The sequence below is a fragment of the Muscardinus avellanarius genome (genome assembly GCF_963383645.1).
Source record: "Muscardinus avellanarius genome assembly, chromosome: 11".
Classification (NCBI taxonomy): Eukaryota; Metazoa; Chordata; class Mammalia; order Rodentia; family Gliridae; genus Muscardinus; species Muscardinus avellanarius.
In genome coordinates, this window is record NC_137797.1 from 92,402,728 (window position 1) to 92,430,459 (window position 27,732).

Here is a 27,732-nt window from a genome sequence, read left to right on the forward strand (position 1 = left end):
CTGGGAGTGTAGTCTGGAGGTAAAAAGGTTTCCAGGAATCCCAGTACCACCAAAAAAATAAAAAATAAATAAATACAGGGAACACACCTATAATCCCAGTACTTGGGAGGCTGAGGCAGAAAGGTCACAGGTTCAAAGCCAGCCTCAGCAACTTAGTGAGGCTGTCAGCAACTTAATGACACCCTGTTTCAAAATGAAAAATAGGGCTGGGGGTATAGTTTAATGGTAGAATGCCTTTTGGCTCAATTCCCAGCACCACAAAATGAATAAATAAATAGCCAAGCATAGTGGTGCACACCTGTAACTCCAGTAGCTGAGAGGCTGAGACAGGAGGGTCACAATTTCACCATCTACCTCAACAACTTAGCAAAAGCAATTTAACAAGACTTCCTTTTCTTTTTTTCTTTCTTTCTTTCTTTCTTTCTTTCTTTCTTCCTTTCTTCCTTCCTTTCTTTCTTTCTGGTACTGAGGATTGAACCCAGGGACATTCTACCTCCAAGCTACACCCTCAACCCTATTTTATGTTTTATTTTGAACTTAAAATTTAGCTCAAATGAAAATTTAGGGTCTCATTAAATTGGGGAGGACCTCACTAAGTTGCTGAGACTGGTTTAGAACCTGTGATCCTTCTGTCTTAGCCTCCGAAGTACTGGGATTACAAGCATGTACTACTATGCCCGGTATGAGACCCCATTTCTTTCTTTCTTTCTTTCTTCCTTTCTTTTTTTTTTTTTTTTTTTTTGTGGTACTGGGGTTCCTGGAAGCCCTTCTACCTCCGGGATACACTCCCACGGGCTACACTCCCAGACCTATTTTTTTACTTTTTTATGTGGAAACAGGGTCTCTTAAGCCAGGTCTCTTAAGCCAGCGCGGCTGGCTCCGAACCAGCGTGATCCTCCTGTCTTCGCCTCCCAAGTGCGGGGATTACAAGCATGCACCACTGCGCCCAGCGAAGCAACTCCTTTAAACTGGACAGGGTGAGAAGGTTACCAGTCCTGACCTAGGAAACCGTGGCTGTACTAGGAACTGGAAGCTGAGGGGCAAGATTCAGGGTATAGACGCTTCAGAAAACAGAGGACAGCCAAGAATTATCTCATTATTCTTTTCTGGTTCTGGGGACTGAACCCAGGGGCATTCTACCTCTAAGCTACATCCCCAGCCCTTTTGAAACAAGGTCTCACTAAGTTGCTGAGGGTGTTGCTAAATGGCTGAGGCTGGCCGTGAACCCGCAATCCTCCTGCCTCAGCCTCCGGAGTGCTGGGATTACAGGCGTGCACCACCCAGTTTTCCTCATCATTATATGGAGTCAGCTCCGGCTCTGCTTGTCCTTTCTTGTCGCTCTGGCCTCAGCTTTCTCCCCAGCCAGGGGCCCCTCCCGCCTGGCCGCTGCCAGGCACCAGCTGCACTCAGCAGGTGCGGCCCTTTGTCTCTGGGCCTCCCAGGTCCCCTCTCCTTCGCAGCCCCCAGAGCTGCCCTTTTTCTCTTTGATCTGCAGGGTCCTGCTCTGCCCCTGAGCTGGGGGAGTGGAGTGAGTGATTGGCCTTTGCTCCTTTTTTTTGGGGGGGGAGATAATACTAGGGATGAAAGCCAGGGGTTATTCATCACTGAGGTACAACCTCAGCCGCTAAAATTGTATTTTGACACAGGGTTTCGCCCTTTGTTCCTCTCTTCCCTCTGCTGCTACCTTGTAAAGCTCCACAGGTCACATACTCCAAAGGGCACCCCTAAGCTGGGCGTGGTGGAACAAACTTGTCATGCCAGTACTTGGGATGCTGAGGCAGAAGAATCCCAGGCAGGAAGCCAGCCTCAGGTGTTGAGTGAGCCTCTCAGCAACTTAGTGAGACCCTGTTTCCAAATAAAAAATACAACAGGGCTGGGGGTATAGCTCGCAGGTAGAAAGCCCCTGGGTTCACTCACCAGCATCACATCATCCGCATCCGCATCATACCGACTGCCCCCAGCCAGGTCACCCTGATGGCGTGACCCAGGGACCGACATGCTCAAGACCACTCACTTCTCAAGGGCAACCAGGACATTCCAGAGGAGAGGCACTTAGAAGCCACTCATCCAGTGTCTGGTATTACTTATTATCATTTACTGAAGATCAAAATATGCCACCCCAAAATATGCCACTTTGTCATAAGAAATACTTTGAGCTGAAGGCAATTCAACAGGAAGGAGGAGGAGGAGGAGGAGGAGGAGGAGGAGGAGGAAGAGGAGGAAAGAAGAAGAAATGAAAGCTGGGTGTGGTGGTGCACACCTATAATTCTAGTACTTGGGAGTCTGAGATAGGAGGATGGCAGGCTTGAGGCCAGCTTCAGCAACTTGTTGAGACCCTGTTTCAAAGTAAAAAATAAAAAGGGCTGTGGGTGTAGCTTAGAGGTAGAATGTCCCTAAGTTCAATCCTCAGTGCCAAAGGGAAAAAAAGAAGACAAAACAAATATAAGAAAGGGTAGTTACCTTCCTATCTCCCTAAAAGCAACACATAAATTTCCCCTTGTGTCTGGTTGCAATGACACGTGCCCCATAATCCCAGTTATGTAGGAGAAGCAGCAGCAGCAGCCCAGCATGGTGGCACATGCCTGTAAACCCAGTACTTGGGAGGATAAGGCAGGAGGGTTGCAGGCTCAAGGACTGCCTCAGCAAGTAGTGAGACTATCAACCTAGGGAGTTTCCAAAAAAAAAAATAGAGCTGGGGGTATGGCTTAGAGATAGAATCACACCAAAGAAATGATGGAGGAAGAAGAGAAAGAGGAGAAGGAGGAGGAGAAGGAGAAGAAGGAGAAGAAGAAGAAGAAGAAGAAGAAGAAGAAGAAGAAGAAGGAGGAGGAGGAGGAGGAGGAGGAGGAGGAGGAGGAGGAGGAGGAGGAGGAGAAGGAGAAGAAGAAGAAGAAGAGGAAGAAGGAGGAGAAGGAGAAGAAGAAGGCTGTTCATGAGGAAATTTACAAGTACCAGGCCCCAGTCTGGTAGTCAGTTCTGTGTTGCTGTAACAAATATTTCACATAATGAACTTAAAAAGAGGAAAGGTTCACTCTGGCTCACAGTTTCGCAGTGTTCAGCCCAAGGTCACTTGGCCCCTTTGCCTTTGGGACTGTGTCCAGGCAGCTCTTCATGGCAAGAGCATAAGGCAAAGGAAGCTGGTCACCCCCCCATTAGCCAGGGAGCAAACACACTTGTCCCCCACAGTCCTTGGGAAGGCACAGCCCCAGTGACCGGCCACTCAGCCTGACCTCTCAAAGGTTCCATGTCCTCTCAGGGCACCAAGGTGGACACCAACACCAAGGCTTTAACATGGGGCCTGTTGGCGACACTCAAGGCACTACAGCCCCCCAGCAGCATGTTCTAGGAAATGGATGAATAGATGGATATTTGGAGGGGTGCTGGGAGGGGCTGTGGCAGCAGAATAGAAGGAAGATCAAAGAAAGAAACTTAAAACCAACAAACAGCAATTATTAATCAAATATATAGAGGCATTCAAGTGATACAAACAGGGCCTCGATGGGGACTTGCAATTGGCGCTGGTTCCAAGCTCTCCCTGTTGACCATCCTGTTCTCCCACGAGCAAAGCTGAGACCCCTGCCTTCCCAGGTTTCCTGTACAGGGTTTTCCCCACAGCATGGAATCCCACAAAGACAGGGGCCGGCTCCCGGGGCTGCGGATGCTGAATCCCCTCTTCAGAGCATTTCCTCGTCTTCAATGCCTCAGTAAGTCACCTCCAAGGCTGCCAGGCCCTGCTCCTGCAGCCCTGACCTCTGGCACAGAAACTGCAGGTGAGACAGAAGCACCTCAAGCAAACTGAATGCTCAACAGACCCCTCTGCAAGGAGAGCGAGGTCCCCTCCCTCCCGTGGGGAGCGCTGCAGCCAGCGTGGTTACAGCCTACTTAGGAAGGCAGGCATCTAGAAAAGGCCACAGCTGGTTTGAGGTGCAGTGGGCCTCCTGAATTGAGGCTCCCAGGGGAGGCACAGGCTGCCTCCAATCCATCACACCTCACAGGGTTATTGAACGATCAAATGCTGAGTTAGTTAGTAAGGCACTCAGAAATGATAACTATCAGCCTGGTGTGGTGGCGTAGACCCGTAACCCCAGTACTTAGGAGGCTGAGACTAGAGGATCCAGGTTCTAGGACAGCCTCAGCAAGCAGTGAGATTCTCATCAATCTAGCAAGACCCTCTTTCAAAATAAAAGTATAATCAAGCTAGGGGTGTAGTCTGGAGGTAGAATGCCCCTGGGTTCAAACTCTAGTACCACACATACAAAAAAAAGTAAAAAATAACTATCAATAATAACACTATCATGATGAACAAATCTATCACCAGATCCAGAAAAACATGGTACCTGCCTTATGCCAGGAAGAGAAGTTAACATCTAGGAATTTAGCAACTTGTAAGTACAGGTAGGTGGTGTCAGTCCTTCATCTCAGACGAACTGATGTGGGCCGAGATGAAGTTCTGCGAGGCACAGGCTTAGCAGGCGTGAGGCCCCGGGTTCCATCCCCAGCACCTACACTAGAAAGGGGCAGTCACCCTAGTGACAGTCCAGGGGGCCTCGAGATCTCATCCACGCTGCACATGGTATCATCCAGGGGAATACCCGAGCTCTGCCCACACAATTACAGAAGTGCTGTCATACAGGGGTATGGCACTTATTGGGGGCACCTATTGGACACGTGATGGCGCCCAAGAAAATGTGCAGGAATGGGCCACTGTGGGGTCTCAGGCCCGACGGTCTCTCCCCTGAGCGATCCCAACAGGAAGGGCCAGCAGCGCGGTTGTGCCTGGTGGAACCCTCCTGGCTCTTCCTACAGCTTTAGGACCCGATCTGGGTCTCCATTCTGGCAGAGGAGGCAGGGACAGAGCCCAGAAGACAAGACCCGCCTAGCGACAGGCAAATAGCCTTTGTTACCAGCAAGATGGACACAATGGGAGGCTCAGTGCCTGGACAGCCCATCCCGGACCCCGCCCCACCAGCTCACCCTGCGCACTGTTTTTAGTTGTTAATGTGTTGGTGGCCCCCTGCCTGGCTACTGGGGGCTTTAAGGCCTACGCTTTCCATTGCAAGCGGCCTTTGTTCCTGGGTCAGCCAGAACAAACGGCCAAATCCCAGCCCCCTCAGCTTCAACCACAGCTGAAATCCCAGCAGCCCCCCACCTTCTGGGAAGACTGGCCAAGGGCCGCTGGGGGGCGGGCAGCCTGAGCCCGGCCTCAGCTCTCCAGCTCTGGCTCAGGAACAGAAAGCAGTGCTCCAACACTTCTCTCTGTCCTTCCTTTCATTCAGTGTCTCAGCAACTTCCCCCAAATATGTCCCGCCACACCCTAGATGACTGTCACAGCCTCCACCCAAACCCAGACCCAGGGCTCCTCAGCCAAGTCTCTCTCCCTCTGCTGCTGTGAGACTCAAAGGCACTCCACTCCCCATACCAAAAAGGCGAGGAGGAGCAGCCAGAGAGGAAGGTGCTCCCCTCAGGGAGTCCCTTTTGGAATGCGTGGAGCTGGTCGATGCCCAGAGAGCCACGTCAGCGAGGGAGCCATTGAACTCAGGAGCCCTGGCCTCTGCTCACGCCAACAACCACTGCGCCCTTGACCAGGCTCTTAGGCCCTTCTGAGCCTGGGTTTCCAGGTCTCTAACATGAATTACTGCATTCTCTAAAACAGGGTTGTGGCACGGCTCAAAGGGGACAGCGCACCAGGCCTGATGGTGCCTATAATCCCAGGACGTGGAGCCTGAGACAGCAGGATCACAGGTTGAGGCCAGCTTAGTGAGGCCCTTAGCAACCTAGTGAGACCTAGTTTCAAATTAAAAATAAAAAGGGCTGTGGTGTAAATCAGAGGTGGAACACCCCTAGGTTCAGCTTTTCTTTTCTTTTTTCTTTCTTTTTTTTTTTTTTTTTTTTGGTACTGGAAAATAAACCCAGGGGCATTCTACCTCTGAGCTGTACTCTCAGTCCTTTTTTTTTTTTTTTTTTTTTTTTACTTTAAACAAGGTCTTGCTAGGTTGATGAGAGCCTCACTACTTGCTGAGGCTGTCCTGGAACCGTCTCAGCCTCCCAAGTACTGGGATTACAGTTGTGTGCCACCATGTGTGGCCTTTCTCTCTCTCTCTTTCTCTCTCTCTCCCTCTCTCAATTTTTTTTTAAGGTACTGGTACTAGGGATTGAACTCAGGGACATTTTACCTCTAAGTTAGATCCCCAGCCTTATTTTATTTTTATTTTGTCTTTATTTATTTATTTATTTATTTATTTATTTTATTTTTTGCGGGTCTGGGGATGGAACCCAGGGGCATTCGACCTCTGGGGTACACCTCCTGCCCTATTTTTTTTATTCTTTATTTTGAAACCAGGTCTCACTGAGTTGCACAGAGCCTCACTAAGTAGTTGAGGCTGTCTGTGAACCACAATCCTCCAGTCTCAGTCTCCCAAATGCTGGGATTACAAGCGAGCGCCACCACACCCGGCTTTTATTTTTATTTTGAAACAGGGTCTGGCTAGGTTGATGAGAGTCTCACAATGTTGCTGAGGCTATCCTCAAACCTGTGATCCTCCTGTCTCAGTCTCCTAAATACTGGGATTACAAACCTACACCACTACACCTGGCTACCTTTTCTTTTAAAAGGATTGTCAGCCCGGTGTGGTAGTGTACCCTTGTAATGCCAGTACTTGGGAAGCTGAGACAGGAGGACCACAGGTTCGTGGTCAGCCTCAGCTACTTAGTGAGGCCCTCCACAACTTCAAGTTTCAAAATAAAGAATTGAAAGGTTTGAGCCCCTGCCCCGCGGAGCCCTGAGATTCCAAGAGGAGACCACCGCCTAGAGATCAGAGAGAAGCCTGATACAGAGGGACGAGCTCTCCCCCACTAGCCCCTGCGAGCCCGCGGGGGCTGGTGGTCGACTCTCCACGAATAAAGGCATCCATACCACGTATAATGGATTTCCGTGTGTATCTGTGCGCAATTGGGACCCGCTGCATCTTTAATTATTAATCAAGAATAAAGCCAGGTGTGGGGCGCACACTCCTAACACCGGCATTTGGGAGGCTGAGACAGGAATATCGCGGTTCGAGAGCAGCTGAGGACAACCTCAGCTACTTAGTGAGGCCCTCTGCAACTCAGTGAGACCCTGTTTCAAAATAAAGAATAAAAAAATAGGGCTGGGGGTGTAGCTCAGAGGTAGAATGGTCCTGGGTTCCATCCCCAGTACCATACACACACAAAAAAAAGAATTAAAAAAATGGGCTGGGGGTGTAGTTCAGAGGTAGAATATCCCTAGGTTCAATCCCCACTGCCACACACACACATAAATAAATAAATAAATAAATAAATAAATAAATAAATAAATAAATAAATAAATTTGTGCCTAGGTTTTATCTGCTCTGCTCACAAACCCAGTGAAAGCTCTACTGAGGCACAAAGGTAAGGTTCCCATCACTTCTCCAGAACTCAGAAACAGGGCAGGGGGTATAGCTCACCACAGAGTTTGCCTAGCATGATCCAGGCCCTGAGTTCTGTCCCCAGCACAGTGACAAAACAAAACAAGACCACAGAATGGAAATAGAAGACTGCACTGAGAAAGTCAAAATATAAAACAAACAGACCCGAACAGAGATATGTAAAGGCAGAGTCCAGATCTCCTGGGCCTGCCTCCACCCCAACCAAATGCGAACATTAACACATCTAAGGAAAAATGGCAGTCAGTCCAGCATGCCAAGAGAAGCCAGTTGAGACTTAGGGATGCTTTGTGCCAGACCTGGTGGTGCACACCTGTAATCCCAGTACTTGGGAGGCTGAGGCAGGAGCATCACAGGTTGGAGGCCAGTCTTAGAAATTTAGCAAGACCCTCAGCAACTTAGTGGGACCCTGTTTCAAAATAAAATAGGGCTGGGGGTGTTGGGTTCAATCTCCAGTACAAAAACAAACAAAAAAAGCAGCTGTATCCACAAACTAGACTAACTGGTTCTTGGGAGCAGGTATGGATGGTCCTAGAACATTTTAACTCAGATGGAAAGCAAAAGTTGATTTACAAGTCTCAGCTAGAACTCTTAAAAATAAAATATTGTAAAAATATCAGCTACTAGAATAGGGCTGGGGGTGTCGCTCAGAGGTAGAATGCCCCTGGGTTCTATCCAGTAACCAAAAATAATTTGTATTAAAAAAATATCAGTCAGGCGTGGTGGTGCACGTTTGTAATCCCTGCGTTCACGAGGCTGAGACAGGAAGATCGCGGTTCGAGGGCAGCCTTAATGAGGCCATTTGCAACTCAGTGAGACCCTGTTTCAAAATGAAGGATAAAAAATAGGGGTGGGATGTAGCTTGGAGGTAGAATGTCCATGGGTTCCATCCCCAGTACCACAAAACGCAAGAACAAAAACAAAATAAGGCCGGGTGTGTGGCGCACGCTTGTAATCCCTGCTCTTGGGAGGCTGAGACAGGAGGATCGCACGGGTTCGAAGCCAGCCTCAGCTACTTAGTGAGACCCTGTTTCCAAATAAAAAAATATAAAAAAGAAACAAAAAAACAAAATGGGCTGGGGATGTTATCCATAGGTAAAATGGTACTGGTTCAATACCCCGTAGCAGATAAGAATAATAATGATACATAAATTTAAAAAATAGAGATATTTATGGATATGTGTGAAAACAATGTCTTAAATATTCAATTTATTGTACTTTCCACTGCCCTGCTGTAGAAAAAGGATTCATCAGATTTTCCAGATATGAAGTACACTGATTCTCTTATATTCTTAGAGCTCAGTGACAGGTCTCATGAAGGCTCCACATCACCAAACAAACTTCTGATTTGGGGCTTCAAGGAGAGAGAACTTCCTGATTGGAAAGCATAAATATCATCAGGCGTGGTGATGTACACCTGTAATCCCAATACTTGGAAGGCCAAGATAGGAAGGCAGCAGGTTCGAGGCCAGCCTCAGCAATTTAGTGATACTCTCTTGATAGTTTCCTCTGAAAACAGAATTTTTTTTTTCCTGGTACTGAGGATTGAACCCAGGGGCATTCTACTTCCAAGCTACATCCCTGGCCCTTATTATTTTTTAAATTATTATTATTATTATTATTATTATTATTATTATTTTGCAGGTCTGGAGATGGAACCCAGGGATATTCGACCTCCGAGCTACATCCCCTGCCCTATTTTTTATTCTTTATTTTGAAACCGGGTCTCACTGAGTTGCTGATGGCCTAAGTAGCTGAGGCTGTCTGTGAACTGCAATCCTCTGGTCTCAGCCTTCCGAATGCTGGGATTACAAGCGTGTGCCACCACGCCCGGCTTAAATTATTATTATTACTTTTTTTTTTTTTTTATCTGTACTGGGTATTAGAACACAAGGGGCATTCTACCTCTGAGCTACACCCCTCACCTTATTTTTTATTCTTTATTTTGAAACAGGATCTCACTAAGTTGCAGAGAGCCTCACTAAGTAGCTGAGGCTGGCCGCAAACAGTGATCCTCCTGTCTGAGCCTCCCAAGTACTGGGAATACAAGCGTGCATCAGTATGCTGAGCTTCCTGGCCTTTTTAATTAATTAATTAATTAATTTTTTGGTACTGGCAATAGAACCCAGGGGCATTCTACCTCCAAGCTACACCCCCAGCCCTATTTTTTTTATTCTTCATTTTGAAACAGGGCCTCACTGAGTTACAAAGGGCCTCACTAAGTAGCTGAAGGTGACCTCGAACCATGATCTGGTCTCAGCCTCCCAAATGCTGGGATTACAAACCTATACCACCAAGCCCGGCTTCCTGGCCCTTTTAATTTTCATTTTGAAACAGGTTCTCACTAAGTTGCTGAGGCTGGCCTAGAACCTGATATCCTTCTGTCTCAGCCTCCTAAGTACTGTTGTGTACCATAATGCCTGGCTAAAAACAAAATTCTGGCTTTTTAATTTAGTCATCCATCTTGTATGAATTTGATCAATATTAGTCAGTCCTCTGATGCCCTATAAATATAATAAAATTTCCATACCTACAAAAATCATAGAATTTGATAACAAAACCACAATACTGCCACCCTGTGGGCTCTTCCATAAGCTTCCACCAAGGCTTTGTGTATTCAAATATTTGAATGAAAAAGCAGACAATTTGGATACTTGAACTTGGACTGAGGGTATAGCTCAGTGCTAGACCATTTGCTTAACAGATCTGAGGTTCTGGGTTCCATCTCCAGCACTACAAAATAATAATTACAATAGGAACCAAGCATGGTGATACAGTCCCGTAATCCCAGTACTCAAGAGGCTGAGACAGGAGGATCGTAGGTTCACAAGCTTAAGACCAGCCTCAGCAACTTAACGATTCCCTCAGCAACTTAGGAAGACTTATTTAAAAGTAAAAAATAAAAAGGGTTGAGTATGGTGGCGAATACCTGTAATCCCAGTACTTGGGAAGATGAGACAGGAGGATCACTGGTTCAAGGACAGCTTCAGCCAGTAGTGAGACTCTCATCAACCTAGCAAGACCCTGTTTCAAAATAAAAATAAAATGGGCTGGGGATGTAGCATAAGGTAAAATGATCCTGGGTTCAATCCTTAGTAATACAATAAATAATAAATAAATAAATAAATAAATAAATAAATAGCCGGGCGTGCTGGCACATGCTTGTAACAGGAGGATCGTAGTTCGCAGACAGCCTCAGCTACTTAGTGAGGTCTTTTGCAACTCGGTGAGACCCTGTTTCAGAAAAAAGAATAAAAAATAGGGCTGGGGGTGTAGGTTGGAGGTAGAATGCCCCTGGGTTCCACCCTCAGGACCAAAATAATAATAATATAAAGACTCCACGCAAAGATCACTGTCTCCAAGACATGAAATCCTTCAACCAGCTTGATCTTTTGTGAGCCAACCAAATGGAACTTTCAAGAATCCTGCCCATTCCAGCAACCCATTCTCCCCTCCTAGGGCTGCTCTCTTCAATGCGAAACAGGCTTCTCCCTGCTCAGGTCTGTAAATTTTTTTTATTATTTATTTATTTATTTTATTATTTTTTTTTTTGTGGTGCTGGGGATTGAACCCAGGGGCATTTACCTCTATGCTACTCCCCCAACCCAGATTTTTTTACTTTTGAAACAGGTCTCGCTAGGTTGATGAGAGAGTCTTCCTATGTTGCTACGACTGTCCTTGAACCTGAGATCCTCCTGTCTCAGCCTCCCAAGTACGGGATTACTGGGGAGCACCGCTGTGCCCAGCTCCTGCACCCCAGTTCCTGCAGAGTTACTTCCTCCTAGGTCTTCCTGGACCGACAGATCCCAAAGGCACATGCTTCTTTCAGAACTTGCCCTTCAGGGCAGGATGAGGCTCAGCTAATTCTGATCAGCGCAACTCAGGTTTACTCGGTTCCGCCCCCACCTTTCCCAGTCGCTTATTCCCTCAGCAGCCAGCCCACAAGTCCCTTCCTTTACCCCCAACAGTCTCTGTCCATCTCTCAGCCATTCATGGCTCCTCCCGGGGAAAACTGCGAAGCATCCTCCCTGCCTGGGCTGGGGGAGGAGCGTAGAGGTGAGATGCCCCTGAGTTCAACCCCACCTCTGCCCTCAGGCCCTGCCCCAGTTCTCCCACTCAGCCCTGGTAACCTGGTCTCAAGCCATCTTCTACCCTGACCAGTAGGGGAACACCAAAGGTATTCACACATCTGCAGGGACTACTCCAAAATCTTGTCTCCAACCTGGACCGGCCTCAACATCTCCAGGGAATCCTGTTACTTTCCTGGGGTGAGCTGCCTGCCCCAGCTCCCAGGAGGTTCCCCAGGCATCCACCTCCCATCCAGTGGCTGTGGCTCCCATGACCATTACAAAAACAGAGGAAAGGCAGAGCAGGCCCACCTCTCCAGCACCGACATCCACCCCACACCCACCTTTCTAACCATCTTAGACATCCTGGCTCAAGGAGTCTCACTGCCCTGGGCTCGGGTGACCTTCCTTCTTCTGTCGTCTTAATGGACATTCTACCATCTTTCACACTCTTTCTTCCCTGAATAGTTCTTTTTTTTGGGGGAGGGGGAGGTAATGGGGATCTAATCCAGGCTGCATGCTGTGTAAGCATCTACCACTCAGCCACCTCCCCAGCAGTTTGTCTTTCTTCTACGTGTGTGTGTGTGTGTGTGTGTGTGTGTGTGTGTGTGTGTTACTAGAAATTGAGCCCTAGGGCATTCTACCTCTGAGTTACACCTCCAGTACTATTTTATTTATTTATTTGCGGGTCTGGGGATGGAGCGCAGGGACATTTGACCTCCGAGCTACACCTCCTGCCCTATTTTTATTCTTTATTTTGAAACAGGGTCTCACTGAGTTGCAGAGGGCCTCACTGAGTAGCTGAGGCTGTCCATGAACCGCGTCCTCCGGTCTCAGCCTCCCAAATGCTGGGATTACAAGCATGCACCACCATGCCCGGCTACTATTTTATTTTTTAACTTGAAACAGGGTCTTAATAAATTGCAAAAGGCCTCGCTAAATTGCTGAGACTGACTTTGAACCTGCAATTCTCCTGTCTCAGCCTTTCAAGTACTGGGATTACAGGTGTGTTCTAGCAGGCCCAGTTTCATTCTATTTTTAATATCTACGTGCGGCTTCCTCCCGTGTGCAAAGTCTCTTCACCCTAAACAGAAACCCCTTGGACCCTGTGTTCCTTTCTAGCTACCCTGTCTTTCCCCAAGCCTGTTTATTTTTATTCTTTAGTTTGAAACAGGGTCTCACTGAGTTGCAGAGAGCCTTACTAAGTAGCTGAGGCTGGCCAGGAACCTGCGATGCATGTGCCACTACACTTGGCTCAAGGGGCTTTTTTTTTTTTTCTTCAGTGCTAAGAATTGAACCCAGGAGCATTCTACCTCTGAGCTACACCCCTAGCCTAGTTTTATTTCTTATTGGAAACAGGGTCTCACTCAGTTGATGAGAGTTTCACTGCTTGCTGAGGCTGTCCTCCAATCTGTGATCCTTCTGTCTCAGCATCCCAAGTACAGGGATTACAGGCGTGCTCTACCACATCTGGGCTCAAATAGTCTTTAATCTGGTGCCCACTGCTACTTACAATTAGCACTGCTCACCTCTCCACCAGTCTCACTTTATTTAATTTATTTATTTATAAATAAATTAAATAAATTGGTGTTGAACTTAGAGACATTCTACCTCTGAGCTAAACTCCCAGCCCAATTTTATTTTTTATTTTTATTTATTTATTTATTAGTACTGGTATTGAACTTAGGGACATTCTACCTCTGAGCTAAACTCCCAGCCCAATTTTATTTTATTTTATTTATTTATTTATTTATTTATTTATTTATTTATTTTGGTGGTACTGGGGTTCCTGGAAACCCTTCTACCTCCGGGCTACACTCCCAGACCTATTTTTATATTTTTATTTGGAAACAGGGTCTCTTAAGCCAACAAGGCTAGCTTCGAACCTGCACGATCCTCCTATCTCCACCTCCCAAGCACGGGGATTACAAGTGTGTGCCACCACGCCCAGTTATTTTTTATTTTAAAACAGAGCCTTGCCGGGCGTGGTGAGGAACACTTGTAATTCCAGAATTTGGGAGGCTGAGACAGGAGGATTGCGGTTTCAGGACAGCCTCAGCTATTTAGTGAGGCCCTTTGCAACTCAGTGAGACCCTGTTTCAAAATGAAGAATATACTCTGAATTATGAAAGGTTCTCATTCCATGCCAAGGAGTTGAAAAATTGTGCTCCACAAACATCTGGGCGTCACACACTCACAGAAGCTAAGCATGGTGGCACACGCTTGTAATCCCAGTGTTCAGGAGGCTGAGACAGGAGGATCGCAGTTCTTAGACAGCCTCAATTACTTAGCGAGGCCCTCTGCAACTCAGTGAGACTCTGTATGTTTCAAAATAAATAACAAAAAATAAGGGCAAGGGGTGTAGCTAGGAAGTTGAATGCCCCTGGGTTTCATCCCCAGATCTGCAAAAACAACAATAACACCACCACAGGGTCTCGATAGGTTGCAGGCAGTCTAAGTTGCGGAGGCTGGCTTCGAACCTGAGATCCTCTGGTCCCAGCCTCCCAAGTACTGGGATTACAGGCATGTGTCACCACACCTGGCTCTTATTTTTTTTTTTTATTTTTTTTTTTATTTTGCAGTACTAAAGATGAAACCCAGGACCTTGAGCATGCTAGGCAAATGCCCTATCACTGAGCGGTGTGCCAGTTAGCTGGGCTGGGAGTGGCCTAGAGTAGAATACCCCTGCATTCCAAGATAAAAGAGCCATTGTGTGACTTCCCTACATCCCTGTATATATGCCTAGTACACCTGGCACCTAGAGCAATGCCTGCACAGAGGAGAGCCTTGCAGATGGATTGATTAGATGAAAGAAGGAAGAGAGAGAAGAAGAAAGAAAAAGAGAAAAAGAAGGGCAAGAGGGAAGGAGAGAGAGATTAAGAAAGGTTGGGATGATGAATGAATATACTCTGAGTTAGGAGAGGTTCTCATTCCATGCCAAGGAGTTGAAAAATTTTTCTCCACCAACATCTGGGCGTCACACACTCACAAAGCATATATCAGGGAGATTAAAGAAGTTAGGGGGCCGAGGGCTTAACTCGCTGGTGGAGTACGTGCTTAGCATATGGGTTTGGTATCCGGCACCAGGATTTGATATCCGGCACAAGACAAGAGAGAAAGACAGGAGATGTGAATGATCTGAGGGGGAACCAGGAAGGTTGAATCTGTAATGGAATAGAAAAGAAATAACATAGAAAACCCATATGCCCAGAGGGGAAGAAGAGCCCAGGAGAAAGGCCTGGGCAGGAAGCCACTGCGGCCAGGAACACATGAGGACAGATGGGGCAGGTCCCAGCCTGGGAAGAAGGGAAGCCCTTCCCTGACCACAGACTCCTCAGCAGCCCTGCCAGAGCGCCAGTCATTCTTTGATCACTACTAAAAGACACTGTCGCCAAGCGGGGAGGCACATGCCTGTAATCCCAATGCTTGGAAGGTTAAGACAGGAGGATCACAGGTTCAAGACCCACTGCAGCAACTTAGACCCTGTTTTTAAAAAAATGGGCTGGAGTTGTAGCTCAGATGTAGAATGCCCCTGTGCTCTACCTCTAGAATCATAGAAAATAATTGAATAGAATAAAATAAAACAGCTGGGGGTATAGCTCAGCAGTAGAATGTATCTCGGTTCAATTCCTGGTACCAAGAAGAAAACAAAACTCTCGTGCACCTATGGGAAGCCAGGGTAAAACCACTTTCCATGTGCAACCATCCTCGCAGGGCGGGCTCACGGGGACTCACCCCTTGCTCACATGCAGCTGGTCACGTGCTAGGCCATCACTTATCCCTGTACCAGGAGCACCGGCCTAAGCGACTCTGGGAAGCTGAGTCTGGCTAGGAGACAGGCCCAGAAAGGCCCAGGCAGGAGGCACTGCTCAGAGGCCAAGGCGAGGGGCCCTGGGATGCAGGAGGCCCAGCATACCACAGCAGAGGGAGGACAGGGAGTGTGAGAAAGGAGGCAGAAGCACAGCAAGGCCCTGGTCACAGCTGGTTCTGTTGTTTTTTGCTGCACTGGGGATTGAACCCAGGGGCACTCTACCTCTGAGCTATACCCTCAGCCTCTGTGTGTGTGTGTGTGTGGGGGGGGCACTGGGGATTGAATCCAGAGGCATTTTACTTCTGGGTGAAACTCCCAGCCTGATTTTATTTCTTATTTTGAAACAGGGTCTCACCAAGCTGCTGAGAGCCTCACTAAGTAGACGAGGCTGGCTTTGAACCTGAGATCCTGAGATCCTCCTGTCTCCGCCTCCCCAGTACTGGGATTACAAGCATGCACCACCATGCTGGCTTTTTTTTTTTTTTTTTTTTAAACAGAGAGGGTCTCACTAAGTTGCAGAGGGCCTCACTAGGTAGGCTGTGAACTTGGATTCTTCTGTCTCGGCCTCCCAAGTGCTGGGATTTCAAGCATGTGCCAACACACCTGGCTGTGCTGGGCTAATCCAGTACATTTCAGATTGCATTACTTGTGGGGCCAGGAAAGGACGTGTACCTGTGTACCAGAGGCCGGGGATGCAATTGCAAACATTCAGCTCGCTAGCAGGTAAGATCTGAAAAGCAGGAGTGAGAGGAGAGAGAAGGGCTGGGCTCACCGGCCATAACATAGTTCTGATCTCCAAGAAGAACACATTATCCTCGTGGAACTCCTTCAGGCCCTGGAAGATGTAGTCTTTGAACACTGGAGCATGACGGACAAGGCCAGAGATCGAGAGGAGGATATTTTGAGACTTCTTCCAGACGGCTTCTTCACTGGGGTAAATCTTTTCAGGGTCCTTGGTCACCATAGTGAAAGCCTTCAGTAAGCTACAAGATAAAGGCAGAGAATCAGGCTGGGGTGGAGCTCAGTGGTAGAGCTTCTGCCTAGCATATGTGATTCTCCCCCTCCCATCCCCCAAGCAAACCAGGTGTAAGCAGAGACCCCGGGATGTGAATGGAAGCACCCCTAAGCACCCCTAGGCCTTCTGATGTGAGCCCAGGTCAAGGACCAGGCGGCTGGCTTTTATTCTAAGCCCCCGGAGAGAGAACTGGGGGCCTGTTCCACCACATGTTTGGCCACCCTACCTCTTGGTACTTACGTGTTTCACCAAGGTCTCTGTAGTGAGTTTAGGAACTGAATGTGTATGTTGAAGCCTTCAATGTGACTACATTTAGAGACGGATCCTTTTTTGATGGGTGTGGGGAGAGTACTGGGAATTGAACTCAGGGGCATTCTACCTCCAAGCTACACCCGCAGCCCTGTTTTTTATTCTTTATTTTGAAACAGGATCTCACTAAATTGCAGAGGGCCTCACTAAGTAGCTGAGGTTGGCTGCAAACCTGCAAACCTGCGATCATCCTGTCTCAGCCTCCCAAGTACTGGGATAACAAGCGTGTGCCACCACACCTGGCTTCATTTTAATTTTGATACAAGGTCTGTCTAGGTTGATGAGTCTCAATACTTGCTGAAGCTGTCCTTGAACCCATAATCTTCTTGTCTCAACCTATCAAATACTGGGATTATAGGCATGTGCCACCACACCCAGCTGATATAGGTACTTTAAGGTTAAATGAGATCATAAGAATACAGATCTGATCCAACAGGACTGGTATCTTTATAAAAAGAAGAGCCAGGCATAGTGGTGCAGGTATGAGCCACCCCATTCTCCCAAGTACCAGGATGACAGGCTCCTGTCACCATGCCTAGGTAGAAACTATGAATCTTTATGTTTCTGATTTCATAAAGGGAAATAACCTCATGAAAGTATGCTCAGATGTTCCTATGATTAGAATCATTGTTGCTTAAAAGATTCAGTTTCTTTTATCCTACTATATGTCTAACAGTCAGGTTTCAAGCTCTCACCACCAGATGCATTGTCTTTTTTTTTTTTTTTTCCTTTTGCAGCTCTGGGGATGGAACCCAGGGGCATTCTACCTGTGAGCTACACCCCCAGCCCTATTTTTTATTCTTTATTTTGAAACAGAGTCTCACTGAGTTGCCAAGGGCCTCACTAAATAGCTGAGGCTGGCCACGAACCCCGTTCCTCCTGTCTTGGCCTCTTGATGCTGGGATTACAAGCGTGCGCCACCACGCCTGGCTGTGCATTGTCTTCTGTTGGGCAGCAAGGGGCTGTTTGCTTTCTGGTTTCTGGTTTTGATGTTGTCTTATAGTGCTAGGGATGGAACCCTAGACCTTGCTCATGCCAAGAAAGCTCTAAGAAACATTCCTGGCCTGAGACCAGATTTCTTCTTCCTTCCTTCCTTCCTTCCTTCCTTCCTTCCTTCCTTCCTTCCTTCCTTTCTTCCTTCCTTTCTTCCTTCCTCCCTCCCTCCCTCCCTCTCCCTCCCTCCCTCTCTTTCCTTTCTTCTTTCTTTCTTTCTTTCTTTCTTCCTTTCTTTCTTTGTACTGGGGATTGAACCCAGAGACATTCTACCTTTAAGCTACACCCCAGTTTGATTTTATTTCTTATTTGGAAACAGGGTCTCACTAGGTTGCTGAATGTCGCTACTTGCTGAGGCTGTCCTTGAACCTGTGATCCTCCAGTCTCAGCCTCCAAGTGCTGGGACTACAGGCATGCATAACCATGCCTTCTAAGGCCAGATTTCTGTACACAGGTTAGTGCTACAGGGGACAGACCTACACACGGCGCTGATCTAGCAGAAGTGTTTGACAAGTGCTTCCTGAACTCACCTGTTGTCAAACTCAGTGACGTTCTTCGAGTTCTTCCGATGTTCCTCCAGCAGAACCCAATTTGAACATTCCCCTGCACTAGGGTTGGGAGGAGCTGGGCGAGCAAATTTGAACTGTAGGATCCCCTCTGGAGTGATACAGAAATAGCAATTGGGCCTGTAGGTGACGTTTTTAACTAGCCATTCCATACTCGCCATGCCGAATTCGTGGAGGTGTAAGGCAGCCCCTGGGAAGGGAAGGAAAGAGAAGGACAAAGGAGGTGACGTCCAGATGCCAGGGCCTAGAGGGTCATAGGCAGTGCAGAGGGACACGGCTGGAAAACGCCAGGATTTCTATCTGTCTGGCCAAGTTCCTCAGACTTGAACACAATGTACCTTTCTTGTTCCTGCCCCAAGACCTTGCTGGCCTATTTCTTGCCTTTGCTTCTGGGTGGCCACAATCTTCTTTGCTCTATTTTAAGAGTGGGGCTTCAACAGGGCATGGAGGTGGCCCATGTTTGTAATCTCAGTACTTGGGAGGCTGAGAGAGGAGGATCATAGGTTCATGGCCAGCCTCAGCTACTTAGGTGAGACTCTCAGAAACTTGGTGAGACCCTGTTTCCAAATAAAGTATAAAACAGGTTTGGGAGTATAGCCCAGAGGTAGAAAGCCCCTGGGTTCTACCCCCAGTACCACCAAAAAAATAAAAATATTTTAAAAATAAATAAAAAATAAAAAGTAGGGCTGAGGGTGTAGTTTAGAGGTAGAATGCCTCTGAGTTCAATCCTCAGTACTGGGGGGAAAAAAAAAAGTGGGGCTTCAAGCTAGGCATGGTGGTATGTACCTGTGAGCACAACTACATGCAAGGCTGACGACGTAGGCAGAAAGTTTGCAAGTTCAAGGCCAGCCTCAGCAATGTAGGGAGACCCTGTCTTAATATAAAATAAAAAGAGCTGGGGACATGGGTCGCTGGAGGAGCACCTACCTACCACGTACAAGATGTGTGAGACCCTGGGTTCCATCCCCACTACTGCAAAAAAAAAAAAAAAGAAAAAGAAAAAGAAAGAAAAAGGTGAGTCTTCCTTGGTTTCCTCCTCCACTGTCAGAAGTCATGGGACTGTCAGAAGTCATGGGAGTAGCACGCGGGGCATGGTGGCACACACCTGTATCCCCAGTACTTGGGAGGCTGGGACAGGAGGATCGATTGTAGGTTCATGGCCAGCCTTGGCAATTTCACAAGGCTCTCAGCAACCTACAGTGAGACCCTGTTTCAATTAAAAAATAAAATAGGGCCGGGTGTAGCGGCACACACTTGTAATCCCAGCGCTTGGGAGGCTGACACAGGAGGATCGCGCAGGTTCAAAGCCAGCCTCACCTACTGAGTGAGGCTCTCAGCAACTTAGTGAGACCTTGTTTCCAAATAAAATATAAAATAGGTCTGGGAGTATAGCACAGAGGTAGAAAAGCCCCTGGGTTCCACCCCCAGTACCACAAAAAAAAATTTTTTTTAATTAAAAATAAAATAGGGTAGAGGGAGCCGGGCGTGGTGGCGCACGCTTGTAATCCCAGCATTCGGGAGGCTGAGGCCGGAGGATCGCGGTTGACGGACAGCCTCAGCTAATTAGTGAGGCCCTCTGCAACTCAGTGAGACCCGGTTTCAAAATAAAGAATAAAAAAATAGGGCAGGGGGGTAGCTCAGAGGTCAAATGCCCCTGGGTTCCATCCCCAGAACCTGCAACAACAACAACAACAAAAAAAATAGGGTAGAGGGTATAGCTCAGAGGTAAAATGCCCTGGGTTTAATCCCCGGTACCACAAAAAAAGTAATAATAATACTAAAATAAAAAGGGGGCCACATGCAGGTAGCACCTGACTTGGATCAGAGACTGGGTTCAAGTCAGGGCTCTGGTTACTTATCCCTCTGTTGGACGCACAGCCAAATTGAACTGAGACCCTAACACTCAAAATGCAGAAAGGAACATGACAAGACTGAACTTCTGGGCCCTAGTTCTGTTTGCACACTTAGCCCGAATCCTCTAGCTCCCAGCCCTGCTCCCAGTTCCAGCTCTGGGCCAGCGTCTCTGTGACTCCTGGCAGGCTCTGCCGGTTGAGGCCTGGCCCGTGTCCTACAGGCCCGACACCAGTGTTAACACCACCCCATTCCTGCTCCAGTAGCGCCGTGTCCTGACATTAGCCCCTCAACAGGTGTCCCAGCCCTGTGGGCTTTGGCCTGTTGCCCTCTCTGAATCAAGAGGAAAGTTATGAAAGGAAAAACCAAGTTCTCTGGGCACTGGATACTGTCTCATGGCCAGAAGCTTGTCCAGCTTTGCGCTGGCTGGTCAGGAATATCCAGGCCTCTTCTTTACTGTCTCCTGGGCTGAGTCTCCTGGAAGCAGCCTTTGGTTTCCAGGGCGAGCCTGCAGCCATCCTCCAGACCCCTTCCTAGCTTGGCAACAAGAGCAGAGCTGTAGCTGCAGGAGTTCTCTCTGCTCCTCTTAAGAGGACGACAGCTCCCATCACAATGACGGCTACAGTTTTAGGCCCCACCCCGCACCCCAGAACTTCCCTGTCCAAAATTTACCTTTGGGCATCTTCCTTATTATGTGAAACACCTGGCTATCCTCCATGAGATGCTTGGCCTGGAAGAAGTGCATGCTGGGTGGGAACTGCTGGGTCTTCAAGGCCTCTGAGATTTCCATCTTTTTGAGGGCCATGAGTCTCCTATTGGCCTTCTTTTCTTGCTCCTGCATCACTATCTGGGACCCAAACCGCATATACTTCTCTCTCAGTATCAGCTGATCCCGGGCATCATCTATGAATATGTTGGAGCTGACAAAGGATATTGCTGCAGCCAAAACCAGGGCCAGCAGGACTGGCCATCCATAGGGGTCACCTGCCATCGCTGGGATGGGATGCCTAGAGGAAAAAAAATGCTCAGATGGAGAGATTCAGTAGGAATAAAAAGGAAGTGGTTAAATGAAAATCTACAGATCTGAAGATAAAAATCTGTGTTCAATCCCCAGCAAAATCAATCAATCAATCAATCAATCAGTCAATGTGAACTCTGATTCTCCTTTCACTCATCTCAGGAAGCAAGATATTTAAAAAATTAGATTTTAGACCCCAAAGAAAACATCTCCCAGGTACAAACATGTAGGAGTTTCCCAATAAAGGTGTGCCAGAACGCTTGGCCACGGGGGTCTTTTTCCACTGAAGTTTCTGAGACATCAAGCACTGCTCACACATTAAAAAAAAAAAAAAAAGATATTGGAGCTGGGCGTGGTGGTGCACACTTGTAATCCTCGCCCTTGAAAGGCTGAGGCAGGAGGATCGCACAGGTTCGAAGCCAGCCTCAGCTACTTAATGAGGCTCTCAGCAACTCAGTGAGACCCTGTTTCAAAATAAAGAATAAAAAATATGAGCCGGGTGTGGTAGCACACGCTTGTAATCCCAGCATTCGAGAGGCTGAGGCTGGAGGATCGCAGTTCATGGACAGCCTCAGCTACTTAGTGAGGCCCTCCACAACTTAGTGAGACCCTGTTTCAAATTAAAGAATAAAAACTAGGGCAGGGGGTGTAGCTCGGAGGTCAAATGCCCCTGGGTTCCATCCCCAGGCTCCCCCTCCAAAAAAAAAACAGGGCTGGGGGTATAGCTTGGAGGTAGAATGCTTCTGGGTTCCATCCCCAGTACCTTAAAACAAACAACAAATCAAATTATCATACTGCCCTCCCATAAATATGTAAAATTATTTGTGCCAAATAAAAAGTAAATAAGTGGAAAAATATGAAAGATGAAATATAAAAAATAACCAACAAGCCGGGTGTGGTGGCGCATGATTGTAATCCCAGTACTTGGGAGGCTAAGATCGGAGGATCTGGGTTTGCGGTCAGCTTCAGCTACTTAATAAGGCCCTTTGCAACTCAGTGAGACTCTGTTTCAAAATAAAGAATAAAAAATAGGGCTGGGGCTTGTAATCCCAGCATTTAGGAGGCCGAGACCTGAGGATTGCAGTTCGCAGACAGCCTCAGCTACTTAGTGAGGCCCTTTGCAACTCTGTGAGACTCTGTTTCAAAATAAAGAATAAAACATAGGGCTTGGGGTATAGCTTGGAGGTAGAATGCCCCTGGATTCCATCACCAGTACCACAAAAAATTTTTTAAAAAAGTAAATTATTTCTCTGATTAAAGAAAACCATTTGAAAAGACAGAAGAGAAGAAAATGAGATGATTATTAGTTCAAATAATTTCCCAAATAATAGATACATCAAGAAAAAAAAATAGATGGGAGAAAACAAACACATAAGTAATTTGAAGCTGGGCGTGGTGGCGCACGCTTGCAATCCCAGCATTTGGGAGGCTGAGACAGGAGGATGGAGGTTCATGGCCAGCCTCCGCTTCTTACTGAGGTAGAACACTCCTGGATTCCATCCCCAGTATTTTCTTTTTGTTTGATCACTGTTGATGCTAGGGATAGGGGCCAGGGCTTCCTCATGCTAAGTGCATGCTCTACCACTGAGAGCCACCCTGTCCAGATATGTAGCTTTATCTAATTTATTTACTTACTTACTTACTTACTTACTTACTTACTTACTTATGGTACCAGGGATGGAAGCCAGGGGCTTTCTACCTCCAAGCTAAACTCTCAGAACTATTTTATATTTTATTTGGAAACAGGGTCTCACTGAATTGTTAAAAGCCTCACTAAGTAGCTGAGGCTGGCTTTGAACCTGTGCAATCCTGTCTCAGCCTCCCAAGCGTGGGGATTACAAGCGTGCGCCACCATGCCTGGCTCTTATTCTTTATTTTGAAACAAGATCTCACTAGTAGCTGGGGCTGGCTTTAAACCTGTGATCCTTCAGTCTCAGACTCCCAAGTACTGGGACTGCAAGTATGGGCCGCCATGTCTGGCTATATATACTCCCAATATATGTATATACTCCAAATAATTACTTAGTGAGGCTCTCAGTAACTTAGACCCTGTTTCCAAATAAAGTATAAATAGTTCTGGGTGTGTAGCCCAGAGGTAGAAAAGCCCCTGGGTTCCAACCACAATATCACCAAAAACAAAACAAAACAAAACAAAAAACTAACAAAATAGGACTGTAGATGGACCTTGGAGGTAGAATGCCTCTGGGTTCAATCCCCAGTACTACAAAAGAAAAAAAAAAAAGTATATCAACACATTAAACATGAGGATTTTTTTTTTTTTTTTTTTTTTTTTTTTTTTGGTGGTGGTACTGGGGGTGGAACCCAGGGGCTTTCTACCTCTGGGCTATACTCCAAGACCTATTTTATATTTTTATTTGGAAACAGGGTCTCACTAAGTTGCTGAGAGCCTCACTAAGTAGCTGAGGCTGGCTTCGAATCAGTGAGATCTTCCTGTCTCAGTCTCCCAGGCACTGGGATTACAAGCGTGCGCCACCAGGCCTGGTTTGAGGATTATTTTTTTGGTTGAATAAAAAAGTTTTTGTGGCTGCGCATGGTGGCACATGCTCCTAATCCCAGCACTTGGGAGGCTGAGACAGGGAGGATCACAGGTTCGTGCCCAGCCTTAGCTACTTAGTGAGGCCTTCTGCAATTTGGTGAGACTCTATTTCAAAATAAAGAATAAAATAGGGCTGAGGGTGGAGCTCAGAAGTAGAATGCCCCTGGGTTCCATTTCCAGTACCACAAAATAATAATTCACAGCTCAAGTTTGGGACGTGGCCAAGGAGTATGATAGGCAGCTGCAGCCGCCGGCCCTGAGGCAGGAGCTAGCTGGGCCGGCAGAGTGGAGGGCCCGGGTGCTGAGGCCAGAACAGAGAGAGAGAGAGAGAAGGGCTGGGCTCACATACCTGACGAGGGGAGAAGCAACGAATCTCAGCTGGGCTGACCTGATGCTCTCCTCCAGGCTCTGCACGCCGCTGCACAGGAGCAGTTTGACCAAATCCAATGTCTTGGCCCCTGTGCCCAGAACCTGCTCCAAGTCACCTTTTATGGGTGGAGTCATCTCCAAGGGGCCTGGTCCAGGTGAAGGCCTGAGCGTCGTTTAGCAGAAAGGGTGTGGCATCTGACGACAGTGGGCAACGCCTGCAAAACGTGAGGCCGTTCTGGAAGAATATTCTGCCAAGTGCAGGGACCGTAAAATGTGGACCAGGGCTGGGTGTTTACGCTTTATTGAAGACAACTGTCACACACGTAGAAATCGAGCATGTGTTTAGAATCTGAAAACCCATAGGGCAAAGGGACAAGGTGTCTTCTAGTGATCACAAAACTAAACCTAAGTGGGGAAAGCGTGAACAGAAAATTAGGTATGACTCCCAAACTGGAAACAGGGGGAGAAGTTTTCAGAGTTTAAGATAGTCAGTGGCCACACAAATATTTGGGAGGTATTTTCATGGAAACATCTCTTTCTTCCCACTGATACCATGAGTTATAAAAGTTGTTGCCCAACACATGCTTCTATAGCAGAGTATAGGAGTTACCTGTGGTTTAAGGATTCAGGTACTGCTTAGACCATTTTTATTTTATTTTCTTAATTAAATTATTAGTTTAAGGCTGTGTACAGTGGTGTGTACCTGTAATCCCAGTACTTGGGAGGCTGAGACAGGAGGATATTGGGTTCGAGGCTAGCCTCAGCAAGGCCCTTAGCAACTCAGTGGGACCCTGTAAAAAGGGAAAAGGACTGGGGGTGTAGCTGGAGGATAGAATGTCCATGGCTTCAATCCCCAGTATCAAATACATTTTTCCACTTTCCTAAACTTTCTTAAAGAAAAAAGTAATGATGTTAAATTATGCTAGGCAAGCGCTCTATCACTGAGCCACATCCCCAACCCAAATATTATTTTAATTGTATACATTTTTGAGGTACAAATGTGATAACTCAATATATACACGCAGTGATCAGTGATCAAATCATGGTGGTTAATATTTTCACCTCCTTAAACATTTATGGGTGTGTGTGGTGCTAGGGATTGAACACAGGGCATTCTACCTCCAAGCTCTACCCCCAACCCTATTTTATTTTGAAAAACCATCAAACTAAGTTACTGAGGGCCTCACTAATTTACTGAAGCTGATCAAATCTGTGATCCTCCTGTCTCAGCCTATCAAGTACTGGGATTAAAAATGTGCGCCACTTGCCGGGCGTGGTGGCGCACGCTTGTAATCCCCGCGCTTGGGAGGCTGAGACAGGAGGATCATGCAGGTTCGAAGCCAGCCGCGCGCGCTGGCTTAGGAGACCCTGTTTCCAAATAAAAATGTAAAAATAGGTCTGGGAGTGTAGCCCAGAAGTAGAAGGGCTTCCAGGAACCCCAGTATCACCAAAAAAAAAAAAAAAAATGTGCGCCACCAATGCCCAGCTCTATTCTATACTACGTGTGTGTGTGTGTGTGTGTGTGTGTTACTGGGAATTGAACTCTAGGTACTCGGGAATTGAACTCTAGGTACTCTGCCACTGAGTTACACCACCAATCCCTTGTATGTATGTATGTATGTATGTATGTATGTAGTATGTATGTATAGATAGATAGACTCTAAGTAAATTGCCCAGACTGGACTCAAACTTGTGAAACTCCTGCCTTAGCCTCCCATGTAGCTAGGGTTACAGGCATGTGCCACCATGCCCAACTTGTGTAAAACAAATGAGATTCTCTGCTCTATACAGCTAAGAAAATATAAATGCTAAATGCTAAGGCCTGTTGAGAATTATGTATACACACCTAATAGTCATTTGATCTTTGCATGAGTTTTATTTATTTATTTATTTATTTATTTATTTATTTACTTACTTACTTACTTACTTGTGCTGGGGATTGAACCCAGAGACATTCTACCTCTAAGCTTCCCCCTACCTCCAGCCTATATTTTTATTCTTTATTTTGAAACAGGGTCTCACTAAGTTGCAGAGGGCCCCGCTAAGTAGCTGAGGCTGGCCGTGAACCTACAGTCCTCCTGTCTCAGCCTCCCAAGTGCTGAGATTACAAGTGTGCGCCACCACACCCAGCTTCCACATGGGTTTATAAGATAGGGATGCTTGCCACCCTCCGCTGGGAGGTAAATTCGCGGAGGCAGCTGTTGCTTAGGTAACTTACCCAAACTCATCCAGTTGGTAACAGGTAGAACAGGTAACAGGTAGACATCTCCCGATGTCTTCAGCCATCCTGCCCTTCCCAGTCTCGAGGAAAAGGACAGTCTTCAACACGCTGGGAACCACTGGCCTGCAGCAGCTCACCTAGTCACAGGAGCGCTGTGAGCCAGGGGAGGAGGTGGGAAGAGACGGGTCAGGAGTAAGCAGAATGTTCTAGATACTGGGGGCTTGTGTTTTACTCACCGAAGTATTATTAGGAAGCAGAAAAGATCGCTTTTTCAGTAAACTACTTTGTGATTTTGAAAAAAAAAATTCTTAGTATTCATGAACCTCACTGCCTTTATCTGCAATGAAGGGAAGAGTATGTGCCTCGTAGGAAGGCTTTCCTGGGTGGCAGGGTCATGAGGAAGCGGCGGAGGCTGCGGCACTGGTGGCGGGGTGCTGTGGGGAGGCTGTGGTGCAGCTGCCTACCCGAGCCCCTGGCTCAGCCACGTTCCGCTGGGCGCGCCTCGGCCTGGCCTTGGCGCCAGGGGCTCCACTGCATCCAACCCACAGCAGGGATCCGAGTCACCCCGAGGCCAACGGAGCCCAAAGATGGGCCCATGGTAGATCCGGGGGGCCGCGGAGCCTCAAGAAAGGACATCTCGGAGCAGTGATAAAAATGATGTTGGAGAATCCGGTAAATCCTCTTCTACTGCTTGACTGAGAAGAGAATATTAAGTACTTCTAGTCTAGTTCAACCTAGAGTCGGCCGTCCTTCACAGTCTCCCCCTTACCTATAGTTAAGATAACGCCGAACCCTGGCTTCAGAAAAACAGCTGTTTATATAAATATATAAAGCACAGAAACTGAGGGAAATGTTAAAAAGAACTGTGAAAAGAGAAGCAGCGATAGAAAAACAAATATGCTATTAACGAAACTCAGAGGCTACCAGATTGTTCAAAACTGGCTATGAGAGGCTCATATGTTATCCGCTGGATAACAATCCAGTGACTTTGTCACCTGAACAAGAAAGAGGACTGAGCTGAAGATAGACGAGAAAGGGAGGGTCCTCTGGATGCTGAAGAGAACGGAGGGATGGAAAGAAAGACAGGAGACGGGCTCCTGGCTCCCCAGGGAAAGTGGCCCAAGATGGTGCTATGATTTGGGGTGAAGAAAGGTGAATTAGAGAGATTGATTGTAGTTTCATAAGAACAAGTGTGCTTTGTCTACAGAGGGGTCTTGTTTCTGAATCTCTTGTTATCATTTACTCCCTAGCATTTATATTTGCATTATGAATGTTCTTTTTTTTGAAGATTTAAAAAAGTTTATTAAAAGATAGAAATACAGAGGATAGGTACAGCTCCATACCAGACTGGCGTGGAGGGGTGACTCGAATGAATACACCTGTCCTGAATTTTCTAAATAGAAAAGTGGTTAGATTGATTTGTAATTTGTAACCAATTTCTTTTCTCCCTCCTTCCTTCCTCTTCCTTCCTTCCTTTCTCTTTCTTCTTTCTCTCTCTTTCTTTCCTTTATTA

At 47.1% G+C, this 27,732-nt stretch overlaps 1 protein-coding gene across 1 annotated transcript in view; it reads right to left on the reverse strand.

The window, feature by feature from the left end:
• Window positions 1–21,045, reverse strand: part of ADA2 (adenosine deaminase 2) — a gene marked incomplete at both ends in the record, with an annotated part of 32,941 nt that extends 11,896 nt beyond the window's left edge. Inside the window, 3 exons of the mRNA XM_080704948.1 lie at window positions 16,093–16,303; window positions 18,168–18,393; window positions 20,727–21,045. Coding sequence (XP_080561074.1) covers window positions 16,093–16,303; window positions 18,168–18,393; window positions 20,727–21,045 — 756 coding nt within the window. The remainder of the gene's footprint in view (window positions 1–16,092; window positions 16,304–18,167; window positions 18,394–20,726) is intronic.
• Between the last annotated feature and the right edge of the window lie 6,687 nt (window positions 21,046–27,732).